General features: G+C 37.8%; 1 protein-coding gene across 6 annotated transcripts in view; it reads left to right on the top strand.

The window, feature by feature from the left end:
• Nucleotides 1-17,204, top strand: part of PDE4D (phosphodiesterase 4D) — a 1,149,946-nt gene extending 1,132,742 nt beyond the window's left edge. For all 6 annotated transcript variants that reach the window (XM_036410645.2, XM_036410646.2, XM_036410647.2 and 3 more), the window contains 9 exons: nucleotides 834-927; nucleotides 2,063-2,235; nucleotides 2,833-2,931; nucleotides 3,648-3,812; nucleotides 5,415-5,514; nucleotides 9,266-9,420; nucleotides 10,921-11,043; nucleotides 11,448-11,630; nucleotides 12,286-17,204. In XM_036410645.2, coding sequence (XP_036266538.1) covers nucleotides 834-927; nucleotides 2,063-2,235; nucleotides 2,833-2,931; nucleotides 3,648-3,812; nucleotides 5,415-5,514; nucleotides 9,266-9,420; nucleotides 10,921-11,043; nucleotides 11,448-11,630; nucleotides 12,286-12,702 — 1,509 coding nt within the window. In that variant the 3' untranslated portion in view covers nucleotides 12,703-17,204. The remainder of the gene's footprint in view (nucleotides 1-833; nucleotides 928-2,062; nucleotides 2,236-2,832; nucleotides 2,932-3,647; nucleotides 3,813-5,414; nucleotides 5,515-9,265; nucleotides 9,421-10,920; nucleotides 11,044-11,447; nucleotides 11,631-12,285) is intronic.
• Nucleotides 17,205-17,883: the final 679 nt, after the last annotated feature.

The following is a 17,883-nucleotide window of genomic DNA, read 5'->3' as shown; positions in this document are numbered from 1 at the left end:
ATTTGTATTGGTATGGCCAGTTCTTCAGTTTTGGCCTTAGGATAATGCTAATAAGAATTCCTCATATCCAGTAGTGTTTTGAAATTTTTTTCATTGATCTTCTCAGTGCTTTGTGGTGATAAATTTTTACACCTAATTTAGATGATCATTAAGATTGACTTTGGAACTAATTTTGCCAGATTATCTTGAGTTAGAACACCTTGGTATGAATCATTGCAGAGAAGAGAGATTTTTTAATTCTAATGAACAGATTAAATACTGAATTAGAATTACATTTTAGACATTACTACATGATAAGCTGACTACTGTCTCCCCCCCCCCAGACTTAAATGATAATTTATGGTGAAATTCAAAATTGTAAGGGCAACTATATACATGACTTTTTTCCGAGCAAACATCTAATAGTATAGTTACTCCATATATATAAAAAAATATTTTCCCCCTATATGTTAAGAGACATATTAAGGCATCTTAAAAGGCCTAACTGGGCAATTTTGAAAGTCAAAGGAAGACATTGAGAAGCAATTGATGAACGGGAAAGCATACCACCTCAGAATTCTGGTTTTAAAGGCTTTATTGTGATACGTAAATTCCAGGATTTCTTTGGATAAAATAGGCACATGCCTGGCTCGATCGTAGAGGAGGTTTCTCTCATCATTGATGTTTTTATCTCTCTCCCCTCTCCCTTCCTCTCTGAAATCAATAAAAAAAAAATATTATTTTAAGTGTCAGGACAGTTTAACAATTCTTTGGGCATATTTTCTGTATCTTAGCATATGCTTATATTCTTACACTTAAATTTTCATCTTTTTTTTTATCTTTCTGTTTTTCAGTTTAAAAGGATGCTTAATCGGGAGCTCACCCATCTCTCTGAAATGAGTAGATCTGGAAATCAAGTGTCGGAGTATATATCAAACACATTCTTAGGTGAGAGTAACAACGTGCAACTTCTAAATTTTCTTTTGAGTTGTTTGTTTTGGGAGGTGGATTAAAGCACCAACTGATTTTGGAAATCAAACAAGTGTTATGACTTCCATTTGTTTCCATTGATTATATTAATAATTTGAGCCTCTAAGCCTCTAAACTTTAGACAAAATGCACTTTTTATCTTTTAGTTTTATTCAGGACTTTGGGGTTTTTCTGAATTAAAGTTACATACTGCTAGTTTTTTCAAAGTACTAAACTGTGAAATGTATTTTTGAGATCTATACATGCATTCAACAAATTCTTGTTAAGTGCCAGTCACTGCTGGACACTAGGTATTTAATGATGTTAGAAATGGTCCCTGCCCTCAGTGGGTTGATAGTCTAATGGACACCACACCTGGTAAACTGGTGAGGCAGATAGAATATAATGGCTAAAGAAAAGCTTACTGATAACAATAGCTAACGGTATGGTGTACTGGGACAACACCACTTCCACCGCCCATTCCCAGAGGAAAATAAAATGCAGTGAGTCAACAACTTGAACATATCCTTGATTTGGCTTTGGCTTTACTTTAAAAACAAAATGCTGAATATCTTAGTAGCACAACAGACACTTACTGAGCACACACTATGTGCAAGGATGAGTTAGGGGAGCTCATTCCCTTGAAATAGGGAATGAATGTACAGATACATCTGTGTCTTTTATTTGAAAATAGCTTTTGTGAAACTGATAGTCATTTATCAGATAATATTGGAGATTCTCTATACTTCCTGCAAAACCTTGTTATATCATAACACCTAGTTCATGATGAAATGTGAAATAGTGAAAGCAATCTAAGTCATTCAGAGGACCCATTTCGGTAAACTGTCAGGTTCACACACTATTAATTATTCTGCCTTGGGATTGATTTATTTATTTGTTTGTTTATTTGTTTATTAATGGTATCAAACTCAGTCCACATCAAGTTTTAAACATTCAACTTCTCTTGAAGCTTTACTTGGAAATGTTTCCTGGAATATATAATGATAAATTAAAACCTGTCTAGTTATATATGTTATGCTTTTAAAAAAAAGAAAAAAAGGAAAAGCTCAGGTAGAATTAATAGTAAGTGTAGAATATTTTCTCTATTTTTAAGATAAGCAACATGAAGTGGAAATTCCTTCTCCAACTCAGAAGGAAAAGGAGAAAAAGAAAAGGCCAATGTCTCAGATTAGTGGGGTCAAGAAGTTGATGCACAGTTCCAGTTTGACTAATTCAAGCATCCCGAGGTTTGGGGTTAAAACTGAACAAGAAGACGTCCTTGCCAAGGTAAGAGAAATGTCGATAATTGTGAGCATCAGTATGCACAATGCCTTTTAGTGAAATTTTATTCCTTCTCTTTTAGTAAATAGATAAGTTATTAATTTATGGGCTATGTGTTTTTTTAAGATAGGAACACACTTTATACAACTCTTTCTAAATTATTTGGGTTTTATTAATACATGGACTCACACAGGTAGTTTGTGATGTGTGTTCTTTCCTTTTTTGCTTCTATGTTTGATTGTTTAACATTAAAGAGTTAGAAATCTATTTATTATATCTTCCAGTTTTAGGAGAATAGTTAAGGTTTTTATGAATGGATTTTATCTATTGAAGAAATGCTTTGAAATTTATATTGAAAGTATGTAAATATGTTGTATTGTCAAAGGCACGGGGTTAAGCAATGGTATTCAGTTTTTAGTACGTTCAAGTGAATCTGCCTAAAGTTTCCCCCTGATTACATGGTGCACCCATTATATTTTAAATGAATCACTTTTTTTAAGTTTAACAATCTTTTCATTAAAATCAGTAATTTTTACATGAATAGGTTCATTGTTTCATGTTCTACCTCTGATTTCTAATTTTTCTGTCTTTCTTTAACCCCAGGAACTAGAAGAGGTGAACAAATGGGGTCTTCATGTTTTTAGAGTAGCAGAGCTGTCTGGTAACCGGCCTCTGACTGTTATCATGCACACCATCTTTCAGGTAATGTGTTCCTATAACCTTTCTTCTCATTCTGTGCCTTAATGTCCAGCCTGTGAATTGTGCGTGCATTGTATCTTCTTTACTACTCACCCTCTTTTGCATATATTGGACTTTTTTCTGATTTGCCCCTTAACCTAGGGATTAATAAGAATACAGAAAGGTTGAAGTGTGGGTAAAATGCAAATAAACCAATGTTGTTAATTTTTTCCCATTTAAGGAAAAAGATATGATGTGGGAAAATTTTCTCACTGTTTTGTGTACTTCTCTTCTCCATATTGGTTCCTCACTCTTGTTGAGCTGCCTCTGCTCCAGCATAGGATTTAAATGCGAGTTGTGGCTGTAGGTACCCCCGGGACTGGAACACCAGATTCCAGCCCTAGAAAGGATGTTACATTTCAGTTGATGTGACCTAGTGGCGCTAGACTGAGGCTGACTTCATGGTCTTGGGACACAGACACTTCTGTAACTGGCAGCTCATTTCTCACACTACACATCTTGGGTTGAGCACTGTTGGGCTTCAGAAGGACAACTCAACTCTGGTTTTATCCCTGAAGTCCCTGGATCTTCCCAAAGATTTCCATTTCCTCACTAGATATCGTGAGAGTGCTATTTCCATTTCTGGTGTGTTTTTGTTTTTGTTGTTGTTGTTGTTGTTAACACACTATATGAAAAACCTGTTGTAAGGACAAATGTTAAGAGAATTTCTTTTCCTACAGGAACGGGATTTATTGAAAACATTTAAAATTCCAGTAGACACTTTAGTTACATACCTTATGACCCTGGAAGACCATTACCACGCTGACGTGGCCTACCACAACAATATTCATGCTGCAGACGTGGTCCAGTCAACACATGTGCTGTTATCTACACCTGCTTTGGAGGTAAATCTGGTTCCTAAAACTCTGAGAACACTAACTTGTCACTCATAAAAGGACTCTTAAATTTGTATACTAAAGAGAATGCAGTGCAGAAAATAATTGGCTTCATTGGAAGTATCTTGAGTTATAACGTAAAAGATGTGGTGGTAAATAAAGTCTGAAGATTTTGTTTGAGAAAGTTGACCAGCGATTTTGGGATTCACTGCTTCCTTGAAATTACCTAATGGACATTCCTTAAAGCACATCTGTTAGGCTTCTATAATTTTAGTTTGTTTGTTTTTCTGGTCAAAATAGTAGTCTGATGGCTTTTACATTTATAGTCAAAGGATGATTATTTTAAAATATAAGCAATGCATTGATGTTTTTCATAGGATTGATTAGAAGGAAACACTTCAATTTTATCAAATCCTAAGAAGTTGTTTCATTAAATTGTTATTTAAGCAATTTTATTTCCTTAATTGTTTGGGAAAATATTTTTTTTTCTAATATATTTATAATTCAGATTGTTTTCATCATAGAACTATGTTAATATTTCATCATTTAGTGAGTGGTTCTCAACTGGGAGTGATTCCTTTTCCTTCTCCTCCCATTCCCCACCAGCATTTGGTAATATGTGGAGACATTTTTGGCTGCCACAACTAGGGGGTACATGCTACTGACATCTCATGAGTAAAGGCCAGGGATTCTGCTAAAAATCTTTTAATACAAAGTGCCTTTTGTAATAGAGATTATCTGGCCCAAAAATGTGAATTCCGCTGAAGTTGAGAAACCCTGGTTTGAGTAAAAAATAATTTCAGATGCTCCTTTTTAATACTTAAAAATATCTAATCAATGGAAAAAATTGTATCATAAATTATAACATTAGGTAAAATATTTTCTTCCAAGATCATACTTACAAAGTTCACGAGTAATTCATTATCTATAGAACTCTTCCCAAAACATCTTCTATATATATAAAAGGCTAATATGTTGTGTCAGACCAGTTGCTATGATGCCCACTGACCACCCGGGGGCAGATGCTCAACACAGGAGCTGCTGAGCTATAGTGACTTGGCAGCAGCGGTTCTCTGGTGACGCACCCTGAAACCAGAGAGGAAGGAGCCCAGTTTCTCATGGGACCATGCAATTCCACATTCAGACATGGGTTATATTGTTGCTGGAACACTGTCGGCCCCACAAACTTGTGTTTGTGTTCCACACCCTGTATGACAGCAACTTTGCAGAGTGCCCTCTCGCACTCCAGGACCCCTCAGGGAATGTTGGAGAGCTGGTTTCAGCTCAGTACCCACAGGCCAAGCCAAGGGACCCTCCACCTGTGGAGGAACCCAGCTCATTCCACAGATGCCAGGGAGGGACCAAAACCACCAGAGGTTGGCCCCAGGGCGTGTCCGGCCCTCTAGCCCAGTCCCGCCCCACTGGCCACCTTCTAATTAACTTCCTTTCAATGTGCACGAATCCATACCCAGGGTCACTCACTAGTCACAATATATTTTGAAACTTCATTTTGTTTTCCATCAAATTCTAGGAAGTAATTTTCCATTTGTTTAAATCTTAATATGTGTTATTATAGAATAGTGATGTTATCTATATTGTCTGATTTTCCAGGCTGTGTTTACAGATTTGGAGATTCTTGCAGCAATTTTTGCCAGTGCAATACATGATGTAGATCACCCTGGTGTGTCCAATCAGTTTCTGATCAATACAAGTAAGTAGAGTTAAATTTATTTTTGCAGAAGATATTTCTTTTGTCTACCACTTTAGAACAAGAGTCTTTATGTACTTGGGGGTATTTCCAGAGCCATTTAGTTCTCTTGGAATGTGTAAACATGCATTTTAATGAGAGTGTGTCTTAATGTAATTTAGTTCTGAAAATTGTTATATCCCATGAGGTGTAATGCTATTTGGAAAACACATATTCCAGTACTTCTGTAGAAATAATATGTTGCCATGTTAGTACACAAGGATAATCCAAGTAAAAGTTGACAGAAAAGTTGAGGTAGATATTTTGCCCTGTGTTTTATATAAAAAAAGAAAAATGACCAGAATTAAGGTTAAACCTTCCTCACTTATGTACGTCGGCACTTCATCCTCTTCAGAGGCTATAACTACTCCTTTCTCCTTCACCACACCCAGACCTGCTCTTGCCTATTTAAACCTCCTAATAAGGGCAGCAGGAACTTCTCATTTAACTTAATATTTTCTAACCATTGAATTTTTTTCCCCTTGGTGGGTGACATTTCATCACATAACAAGTCATCACTGAATTTGGGAATATGAGGAGGGGTAGACACTATTCAATACGGGGCATCTCTGACACTGAGCTGTCAGAAAATCTCTGAAGGCATCTTCAGGTGCTGGAGCTAGGCCAGTGCAAGAGGTGTTAGCTTTACAGAAATTCTATTCCCTTGCATATTAGCCTTTTATTATATAGGATTGTAGGTTCCCGTACCATAACATTAGAGATAAGAATAGATTAGAAAGAAAAATTAAAACAACTGGTAATAAAATCACTGTTTCCAAGAATTCTGATAGGTTTTTTTAAATGAGGACCAGCTTTATTCTTCATTATGGACCCTCAAAGGGCAAACAGGCTTTGGCTGGCTCTTGAGGGCTCTGGCGAGCATCAGGGTACCGTGGAGTCTGGAACTGAAGCTGATCTTCAGTTCACAGACAAATCTGATGCTTTCCAAAGTTTGAGACCCACTGAGACAGATAATGGAGAAATTTAGAGGAGAATTAGAAGTACAGTGACAGTGACCAAGGATGTCTGTTTAAGGTCATGTTGCTGATGACTTGCTTGAGGTGAAGGATAACTAACCCTGTTTTTGTAAGAATTTTGTTATTCAGTAATGTTGTGATGATCTCTTTTCTGTGGGACCACTGGGAGGTGAATCGTTCCCAGAGGAACTTCGATTGCTAATGTTTCCCGGAGGGTGGGGTGTAGTGAGGCCATATTATTCCTGAGAGAATGAATCAGCAACATCACCTGGTAATGGAAGTATTATATCTCATGGTTGATCAGAGCCCAGGGCATTGTGAGAATGGTTGCCCTGGTTAGTGTTTGACTAGGGGTCATGCCAGCAAGCACTGTACTTCAGAAACAGAAGAGGCCTACTAGCCAGTAGCACAAATAAATCTTAACTTCATAGCATGCTATAATGAGTCCCTCTAATAACTTGTAAACTTGTAATAAAACACTTTGTGAGACACCCTCAAAACTATGTGATTATTTTTAGTTTGCAATAAACTCTTTTATGTATACATTAAGTTTATGTTGCTCTTTCATGGATTGAGCATCAGTGGCTCAGACCAGCACACTTAGCACCTCAGAGCTGGTGCTGCCAATGTGTTCAGTGCGAAAGGTTTAATCTACATTTCCTGTAATAAAGAATCCTAAAGACTGCTGATCCTCACATTTATAAACCCATAGTTAGGCAGCCACCTTCCCTATTTTAAGGAGGCTACAAAGGTGCCATGAGGTTGCACACTTTGCATGGTAGAGAGGTTCTGGAGCTCCCCCGGCTGATTCTAAGTCCCAGTACACACCTCTGCTTCTTCAAAATCCACTCAAGAACTACAAAATCTTACTCCCCTTAGACATGACTATACATCTTCAGCTCTAAAGAAGAGTAGAAACAGGTTCTTAAATGCTAACATGCATTCATTTAAAAATCAGCAGTCACCACCACCTTTCTGTAAGAGCCCCAGAGATTAGAGAGGCAGTAGAGGCCCGCCAGTCTAATTAGGAATCATCTCATGGTCTTTCTGGCCAGTCTGGACTCTTGTTACATGTCAGGAGCTAACTGCCTACCTAGACAGGCTGGGGAGGGCTCCTAGACCACCCTCATGTGAAAGACCATCCTTACCTTGAGTAGAATTCAGGTTCTTTGTTTTATAGTTCAGACCACAGATCTGCCTCCTCCTTAAAGTAACAGCTCCTCATCTTTTATTCTTCAGGCTCAGTTGCCTGAATTTCTTTTCTCTTTCTTCACAGGGCATATAGATTAATCTGGGTTAGTTCTTCTGTTAATGCCTTTGTCTACATACACATTTGCCCCTTAAAAAACCATAATAGATTAATTAGAAAATGCATTATGCCTTCCACTCGGAAAACATTGTGACTTCCTTTCAGTATATATTATTCAATATGATTCTACTATAGAAACAATAACATGTTAAGATCCTTTATAGTTTAAAAATTTTTTATTTCTATATGTTTAACTGTCTATGGATAAATATTCATAATTATATGCTTTTGCAGACTTTTTAAAAGACAGATTGACCAGATACTAACCTATAAAATATGAATACTATTGCTTTGTCAAAAGAAAAAGGAAGATAATAAATAATACCATACATACGCACTGCCTGGTACTTTAGACATCTCTGTTTCCATAGTTAGGGACAAATATTTCACTGTAAATTCCTATTTCTATAGTACTATTGAAGTCATAGATTTCACAGTAGAAATATGTCTTGAACCTCACTTCTCCTCCCTCACTCCTTCAAAATATTCAGTAAGGAGTATTGGGTATTTCTTTCCTAGAAAAGAATATATATTTCCAAATGTATTTTCTGTACATGAGTCAGTAAAAAGATCAAACACATGCACTTGTAGTCTTTACAAGGACTTAAGTGGAAACAGTGAATAGCACCAATTTCTTTGGTCTGTAAGGTATTTACAGGAACTAGTAAGGAGGCAGGATCTCTCACTGCCTAAAGGGCACAGGCCCAGGGCAGTTGTGAGAGCGGCAGAACCGTCACCGTGCAGTTACGTAGGCAGCCTGACATGCTGCTCTGCGTGAAGCTAGGCGTGCTCAGGTAAAAAGGGCTTAGACCTGTATACGATGACTGCCACAGTACTTGGAAAAGGAAATGCAAAGATGAATAAAGCCTTTACCTTCAAAGCTATACTGTGGATGAAAATAAGAACAGCATGGACAAATCTAATATTCTCTCTGTGTTCCAAACTGTTCTTGTACCCTCTCGGAACACAAGCAATCCTAAGTCATGTGATCCTTGCATTATATAAATGTTGGGTAGGTGATGCACACTTTTTAGGAATACCACACCTTATGGTTTGGACACGTTGCAAATGTTAAGAATAATGTCATATTCTGCTGAGCTTATGGAGCGACCTATGGCAGATCTGGAGGGAAGGAGCTACCTGTTCAGTTCTGCTTTCACTTTAGCAAAGAGAAAGCTGAGACACAGGGTGTGAAAGGACTTGCCACATGTCATTCACATTAGAATTCACTCCCACGATCTCATTGCTCTTGTCACTGTTACAGTAACTAGTACATTGCCTTCTTGGTGTTGTTATGTATGGTAAGGCCAGCAGAGATGTATAGGGGAAATTGAGCTCTAAACCAAAAGTTATCTCAGCATATGAAGAATAAGATAAACTTAGAATAAATGGCTTTGCTAATCTTCTTATCTCTCGTCTTTCTTTTAAGATTCTGAACTTGCCTTGATGTACAACGATTCTTCTGTCTTGGAGAACCATCATTTGGCCGTGGGCTTTAAGTTGCTTCAAGAAGAAAACTGTGACATTTTCCAGAATTTGACCAAAAAGCAAAGACAATCATTAAGAAAAATGGTCATTGACATTGTAAGTAGCTGATAAAAGCAAAAAAGAAAGCTGTGATGCAAACTGTTAGAGAAAAAAAGAATGAATATTAAATGAAAGGAACTATATATTTCAAAACCAATTGCTGCCCCTTTATGTTTGAGAAGCTGTCCCTGATGTTCTGTAATAGGTTTTCTACTTCTAGTAGTTTAAAGTTAAAAATAATGATGGATAGCCTAACCCGTTTGGCTCCGTGGATAGAACATCGGCCTGCGGACTGAAGGGTCCCAGATTCAATACCTGGTCACAAGGATACATGCCCAGGTTGTGGGCTCAATCCCCAATAGGGGCGTGCAGGAGGCAGCCAATCAATTATTCTCTCTCATCATTGATGTTTCTATCTCTCCCTCTCCCTTCTTCTCTGAAATCAATCGAAATATATTTTAATAAAATAAAATAAAATAATGATGGGTAGCTCAGCTGGTTAGAGCATCGTTGTGATATTCCAAGGTTGTGGGTTTGATCCCATTCGGGGCACATACAAGAATCAACCGATGAATGCATAAATAAATAGAACAACAAATCAATGTTTTTCTCTTTTTCTCTATCTCTAAAATCCGTCAATAACAAAATTTTTAAAAAGAATAATGATAGCTTACCCTCATTATTCTAGCTTTATTTTCTGAACTCCTCTGGTCTGGTGGAGGCAGAAAGATGACTAACAAGAGCAGAGGTGCTGACCATAGCTTGAATTTTTTCCACTCAAAAAGGGGGGGAGGCTCCATCAGAGTGCCATTTAGAAAACATCCATGATTTTAATACTTTTTCTATGCATATTATTCACAGTGATTAGGAGACACAGGAAAATCTCTGGTTATCAAAAAATCCATTCTGTTAAGCTTTGTATATACAGGGGAAAGAATTATCTTGGATAAGCAGAAAATTGCCCAGAATATTCTCTTTCTGAAGTACTCTGAGCAATCTTGAATCAGCTCATCAGCATTCACTAACCATTTTTTAGTCTAAGGAATGGGAAAAATATGTAATGATGTCTTATCATGGATATGCCTTTTTTTCCGTCATAAACTTGGTTATCAGTGCCTAACATTTCTGTATATTGCACACATATATCTGGGCTTCCAAAAAACTTGACAACAAAGAGGAAAGGATTCTGCCCCAAGACGCAGTGAAGAATTGCCATAGCTGCTGTTTAGAGAAGAGTAGATTTCCATTTCTTATCAAATTCTGCATAGTACTTTTATTTACAAATTCTTTTTTTACTTAATAAAATACTCCTTGTCGCCAAAACTGGTTTGGCTCAGTGGGTAGAGCATCGTCGGCCTGCGGACTGAAAGGTCCCAGGTTTGATTCCGGTCAAGGGCATGTACCTTGGTTGCGGGCACATCCCCAGTAGGGAATATGCAAGAGGCAGCTGATCCATGTTTCTCTCACATCAGTGTTTCCAACTCTCTATCCTTCTCCCTTCTTCTCTGTAAAATATCAATAAAAAATATATTTTTTTAAATACTCCTTATCTTTCAGGTACTTGCAACAGACATGTCAAAACACATGAATCTACTGGCTGATTTGAAAACAATGGTTGAAACTAAGAAAGTGACCAGTTCTGGAGTTCTTCTTCTTGATAATTATTCTGACAGAATTCAGGTAAAGCATGACTTGAATTTTCTTATGTGTCTGTGTGTCTAGCTTTAATAAAATGTATGTCTCCTTTCTCTCGACTTATGAATTTAACCAGCTTAGTCTTTACATTTGCATATGCTTTTTTTTTTTAAATTCTAACATCCCACAAAACCAGCCACTTAAGCAGCTCCAAATTTAATCAGCCACGCACATAAACAGCTCTTGGTATTTAAATGCAGTAGAAGTGTCATAATTCTGGACTATTAATATAAGTGTGAACCACACATAGACACATCATGGTTGAACTATTTGGAATGAACCTTACACAACATCTATTTTTAAGTGTCGCAGTCATTACATGTGAATTTCTAGTAAAAAGGGGAAAAAAGGAACAGGTGCTGAGTCGAGAATGCACTTGTCTGTTTTAGGTCCTCCAGAATATGGTGCACTGTGCGGACCTGAGCAACCCGACCAAGCCGCTGCAGCTGTACCGCCAGTGGACGGACCGCATAATGGAGGAGTTCTTCCGCCAAGGAGACCGCGAGAGGGAGCGGGGCATGGAGATAAGTCCCATGTGTGACAAGCACAATGCCTCTGTGGAGAAATCACAGGTGACGCATTACGCACAAACCAGTAACCTGAACGTTGGATTCCATCATTCCACATCACACAGTGTTTTAGTGATTTTTACATGAGTACTTCATGTTTGCAAGCTCACTTGCACATTACTCTTTACAACTCAAAAGACTCTTTTATCCTTAGGATTTTTCACTTTTTATTCATAGTCACTTCTATGTTCTTATAGCATTATATCCACAAATGATTATATTCACATAGTATATTCATAGGCATAGAGACAATTTATCTGAATTTTTTAAGTGAATTCAGCTATATGAATTCATGTGGGATACATGACAATACTTTAGTTATCTCGATTTACCTATTCCTGGCTATTCTAAAATGAAGTCCGGGCCTCAAGCCAAGCCCTGCCATATCAACAGCTGTAGGATTTTTAGGTTATAAAAAGTTCTAGAAGCTAATTTTCACCATCGCCTAAAACAGTGACTGTTTTACCAAAGTAAAGTTAGTAGTCTTCTGTTCAATGTTGTATTTTCAGGCCACATAATGTTTCCTATGTTTCTATTTGAATTTTAGGTCATATTTATAAAATGATATAAATCAGATATATTTGTGGGATCTAGTTAACCCTTTCCATAGTTTCTTCGTCCCAAGTCCTGTACTCAAACTGGATTTCTTTTTAACCAGGTGGGCTTCATAGACTATATCGTTCATCCTCTCTGGGAGACATGGGCAGACCTTGTCCATCCTGATGCCCAGGACATTTTGGACACTTTGGAGGACAATCGTGAATGGTACCAGAGCACAATTCCTCAGAGCCCCTCCCCAGCACCTGATGACCAGGAGGAGGGCCGGCCGGGTCAGACTGAGAAGTTCCAGTTTGAACTCACTTTGGAGGAGGATGGCGAGTCCGACACTGAAAAGGACAGTGGAAGTCAAGTAGAAGAAGACACTAGCTGCAGTGACTCCAAGACTCTCTGCACTCAAGACTCGGAGTCGACCGAGATCCCCCTGGATGAACAGGTGGAAGAAGAAGCAGTAGGGGAAGAGGAGGAAAGCCAGCCCGAAGCCTGTGTCATCGATGATCATTCTCCTGACACGTAACAGTGCAAACGACTCTCATGCCTTTTTTCTTTTTTTTAGTAGAAAAAAAAATTGTTTCCAAAGTGCATGTCACATGCCACAACCATGGTCACACCTCACTGTCATCTGCCAGGACGTTTGTTGAACAAAACTGACCTTGACTACTCAGTCTGGAGCTCAGGAATATTGTAACCAGTTTTTTCACCTCCATATCATCAGACCAAGGGGGACATCTTCACGAACAGCATTTTAACAAGATTTCAGCTTGGTAAAGCTGACAAAGCAGAGAAAAATCAATTCCAAAATATTTCCAAGAGCGTGTGGCTCATCAGACAGCCCAGAGGTTGATAGGACTTAGGGTTTCTTTTCTTTTTATTTGTTTGCAATATTTTCAGCAGAAAGAAGGTATTTCACAGACAAGAGTGAACTAGTGGATGAAACAACACATGGGTCAGGAACAGGACACAGCGTGAATCTGTTACCAGGAGGAAGATGAGCCACAGAAATTGCATAATTTTCTAATTTCAAGTCTTCCGGATACATGACTGAATAGTGTGGTTCAGTGAGCTGCACTGACCTCTATATTTTGTATGATATGTAAAACAGAATTTTTGTAGAGCTTACTTTTATTATTAAATGTATTGAAGTATTATATTTAAAAAACAAAAACAAAAAAAAAACTATGTTCAGAACTTCATCTGCCACTGGTTATTTTTTTCTAAGGAGTAACTTGCAAGTTTTCAGTACCAATCTGTGCTACACTGGATAAATCTAATTTACGAATTTTACTTGCACCTTATAGTTCATAGCAATTAACTGATTTGTAGTGATTCCTTGTTTTATATACCAATGACTTCCATATTTTAAAACAAAGACAAATTTTATGTTGCAGGAAACTCTTTTTGTAGGTCTTCATTTATTATACTTTTTTTTTTGTTTCATTCTTTTTAGGTAAGCAGAGTTGCTCTTTACTGTTTTTCTTCATGGTGTGCAAAGTGAATATTTGTTCAGTAATACTTTGATGTGCGTTTTTTTCTAACGTGTCTTAGGCCTCATGGACTTGCAATCATCTGTTGGTGTTGTCTGAAGCAAGTGAGAGATATATATAAATACCCAGTAGCTAAAATGGTCAGTCTTTTTTAGATATTTTCCTATGTAGTGTCTTCTGATAACTTTTTGCTATGTCAGTAGACCCTCATTTCACAAGTGCATGTCTTTGTAATTGCCCACATACGTCATGCTCATTTTTATCATTTTCACAGTCATAGTATGAACAACTTTTGCCCCTTGTGCTACTCTACCATTTAGCGTGTGTTTGTACACCTTCACTAGATAGGGTCTTATCACATATATCATTGCCATTTTGATTGATGGGGGGAAAAAACAAACAGATAGTCAAGGTAGGGTTAGCATTCATTTCTACTGTGAGGTCATGTAGAATGACTAGCTTTTACTCTTGATTTACAGAGGAAAGTTTAACAGGTAGTTAGGCAGTTTTAACAATATTAGAATATATTAACAAACACCAGTACAACTAATGTGCGTTTGTTTCCATGATTTTACCATGGGAGTAAGAACTATATAAGGAATATTCTGGAGAAGTGATTTTAAATGTAGCAACTACCCTTCCCTAATGGACAAGTAGTATGTAGAAATTGCTTTATTAGTTATCATTGGTTCATTAGTACGTCTTATAGAGAATCTTTAAATATCCTGAGGGAAAGCCATTCATGATGCCACTGGCACCTGTGGTTTGGTAATATAATGCCCTCCTAAAAATACTGGGTTGGGTAAAAAGATTCTGCTGAAGTAAAGAAAGAGAGCGCTTTTGGCTGAATTTGGCACCAAGAACTATTGCAGTTTTAGGGATTAATTTCCAGTATTTGTCATCAGTTGGCATCTTGGGGCATTTATTTACTTTGGACTTTTTTTCCATTGTAACTCTTCACAAAGTGAGTACCTTCTTTGGGAAAAGATTGGCACCCAAATAGTCACTTTCAAATTGATATCTAAGAATTGACGTAGAACTAAAGGGGGTGTCTGACTAAATGGAAAATAATCAGTGAAGGAAAAGCATAACGCTGAAAAGCATTGATATTTGGGAAGGCAGGGAGCCTTCTAGGGATGAATAGCAAAGTCGTCAGCCAGGAAAATGACCCTCACTGAAGATAGCTCCTGCTTTAATCTCCTGAGATCCCCTGATGGAAAGCTTTTACACAGAGCAGAATAGGAATCAACTGATTCTTAACGTTCCGATCTCCACCCTCCTTTCCCTGTAAAGATCAGACAGTAACCTTTGGGACAAAGTCCTATATTTGTCCAAACAGTCTCACAAGAACTCCTGGCAACCTGTTTTAATTTCATTTATCCCTGATGGAGGCCTAGAAGAAATGACAAAGAATCTAGGGTTTATTCCTTTTTCCAAAATAGTCTCATTCCCTCCTCTCCCTAATACTTGGTATTTTCCCCACAGAGTGCCTAGAATCTTAATAATGAGGAAAAAAAATTAAAGCAGCAATATGTCACAAACAAATCCAGACCTGAAAGGGTTTATAACTGCACTAAAAAGAGAGGCTTCCCCCCACCCCCCATTTGTTGGGTGTTAATGGTCACCTGCTGTGAGGGTACCCACTGATTGACAATCAAATTGTAGAAAGTGCGTACTATCCAAGAGTCAGGGACTAATGCACTGTACGATCTGCTGATCCTCTCCCTCCCTCCTCCTTTTTCTCCTCTCTTGCCCAAGTGTGCTTCAGTATCATTCACCGCTTTAAAAATAGCATCCTCTCACAAGTGGCTTTACATTTCCTAAAATGCCATAAGAAAATGCAATATCTGGGTACTGTGTGGGAAAAAGATGTCCGAGTTTGCATATAACCAGTACATTTCAGCTTGCAAGTTACTAAACACAGTAATGCTGTTTTGATTTTATTTTCTTTTACATCACTTACAATTCACAAGAAAATAATGTAGATAGAACAAATTGCAGATAAGGGGGGGGGGGTGGAAACTTGAATGAAATGGATTTCACAGAAAGCTTTATGATAATTTTTGAATGCATTATTTATTTTTTTGTGCCATGCATTTTTTTCTCACCAAATGACCTTATCTGTAATACAGTCTTGTTTGTCTGTTTACAACCATGTATTTATTGTAATGTACATATTGTAATGTTAATTGTAAATTATCAGTTCTTATTAAAACATCATCCCATGATGGGATGGTGTTGATATATTTGGAAACTCTTGGTGAGAGAATGAATGGTGTGTATACATACTCCTTGTACATTTTTTTTCTCCTGTAATATAGTCTTGTCACCTTAGAGCTTGTTTATGGAAAATTCAAGGGAAAAAAACTATAAAATACATAAAGATATATAAGTTTAAAAAAACATAGCTGCAGGTCTTTGGTCCCAGGGCTGTGCCTTAACTTTAACCAGTATTTTCTTCTGTTTTGCTGCATTTGAAAGTAAGGTTACTGTGTGGCTAGGGCTGGGCATTCCACATCTGAGCTTTGAATCTATTGGTTTTCTGGCAGTAGCTGGATTTTACAAAACCACAGACCACCTCTGGAAGATTCTGAGACCCTTTTGAGATACAAGCTTAAGTACTTCTTGCCATGAAGCAGCATTGCTTACATGGTGATGGTTTTCCCCATCTGTTTATCAGGAGCTACTTGAGTTTAGCCACATTTGTTTTCTACTTTCAAACACTACTGGGGAAATACATTCTTGTCCCGGATTATAAGAAGTATTTTTGGCTTCTAGAGCACATAGGCAAATGAACTTGATTTGAAACTAGAGCAAAAGGTCTCGAATGCTGGTTAGTCATTTATTCATCAGCTCCCTGTCATGTTAAGAGACTATATAAAACCAAAAAGGTCATTTTTTTTTAACCCTGGAAATTTTCTTCAACTGAAATCAACCAAATTTTTAATATGTGAGTCCATATGTACGACGTACAAGGTATGTTTTATACGATACCAAATGACATGGCATAAAGGATTTATCATTCTCTAGAATTGGTTTCTGCAAAACTTCTATTGCTTTAGAATTTTTAAAAATGCAGCCTTTCCCAATGGCCAGCTCCCAATGCCAACACATTCACAGTGGAGGATGAAACCTTCCACTACTGCCCAGCCCTCAGAAGATGTGACTTAGAGAAAGGAAAGATCCTCTTTTTAGGAAAAATGAGCCTCCTGTTATTTTGTTTTCTTTTTTTGACACAAACTGTAGATTTTAGCAGCCCTGGCCCAAAGGAATTTGATTACTTTTGTTTTTTAAACAGTACAAAGGGGACACTATAATTACAAAAACACATCCTTCCTGATTTTAGTTGTTTTTTATTTTATTTCCTTAGATAATGTTTTCAGAATGGTAAATTGTGTGTGAGCATTATAAATGATGATTCTTTTAGTGGTTTCTTAGCCTCTCTTACAGCCCATGGGGATAGTACTGTACATCAATACCTTCATATGAAATTTTTATATGCAATGGAAATAAAAGCATGGGTTGATTCTGCCTATTTATGACTCGGTCTTTTACAAACAAAAGATGATTCATTTAAACCTGGTTCAGTCAGCACAGGTTTCCAAGAGTAATGAAGATTTGTTAAAGTGAAAAGAAAAGGACATCATAAGCTAGTATTGATATTCATAATCAAATGAAACAAAATTGCAGAGATTAATCTTCCAGTAGAAAAAAAAATTGCCAACATCCTTTAAATGGCCTACAAGATTAAGCACAGTATTTGGTAAACAGGCTTGGGGAGGGTCTTGTCTATTTAATTGACTAGCCTGGCACACTGTAGCTTAACCAGACAAGCCAACGTTTATTTATTCGTTGGGTAGCTGCTCTGACAGCTGCAGGTTCTAAGGACAGCAGTGAAGGAGGCACGGGAGAGCTTACAGCCTGGAGGGGACAAGGCATGACATGGCTTCATATACCTGCCACTGTGAGTGTCCTGGGGAGAACCTCTGGCGGTGTGCCTCCATGGGAATCTGAACTTGCGCCCTCCTGGCAGCCCAGAGGCAACTTCCTAAGGAAGTGACTTGGAGCTGAGCATGAAGAGGAAGAGGAAGGCAAGCAAAAGGGAGGGTTAAAAGGAGGCGGCGGGGGATCCAGACAAGGAAACCATTTGCTGGAGCCCTGAGATACAAAGGAAAAGTGAGGCCTCTGGAGAAATGGGAGGAAAGCACCCCTGC

The sequence above is a fragment of the Pipistrellus kuhlii genome, unplaced genomic scaffold (assembly GCF_014108245.1).
Source record: "Pipistrellus kuhlii isolate mPipKuh1 unplaced genomic scaffold, mPipKuh1.p scaffold_m20_p_4, whole genome shotgun sequence".
NCBI lineage: Eukaryota > Metazoa > Chordata > Mammalia > Chiroptera > Vespertilionidae > Pipistrellus > Pipistrellus kuhlii.
This window is presented reverse-complemented; position numbering and strand designations above follow the sequence as displayed.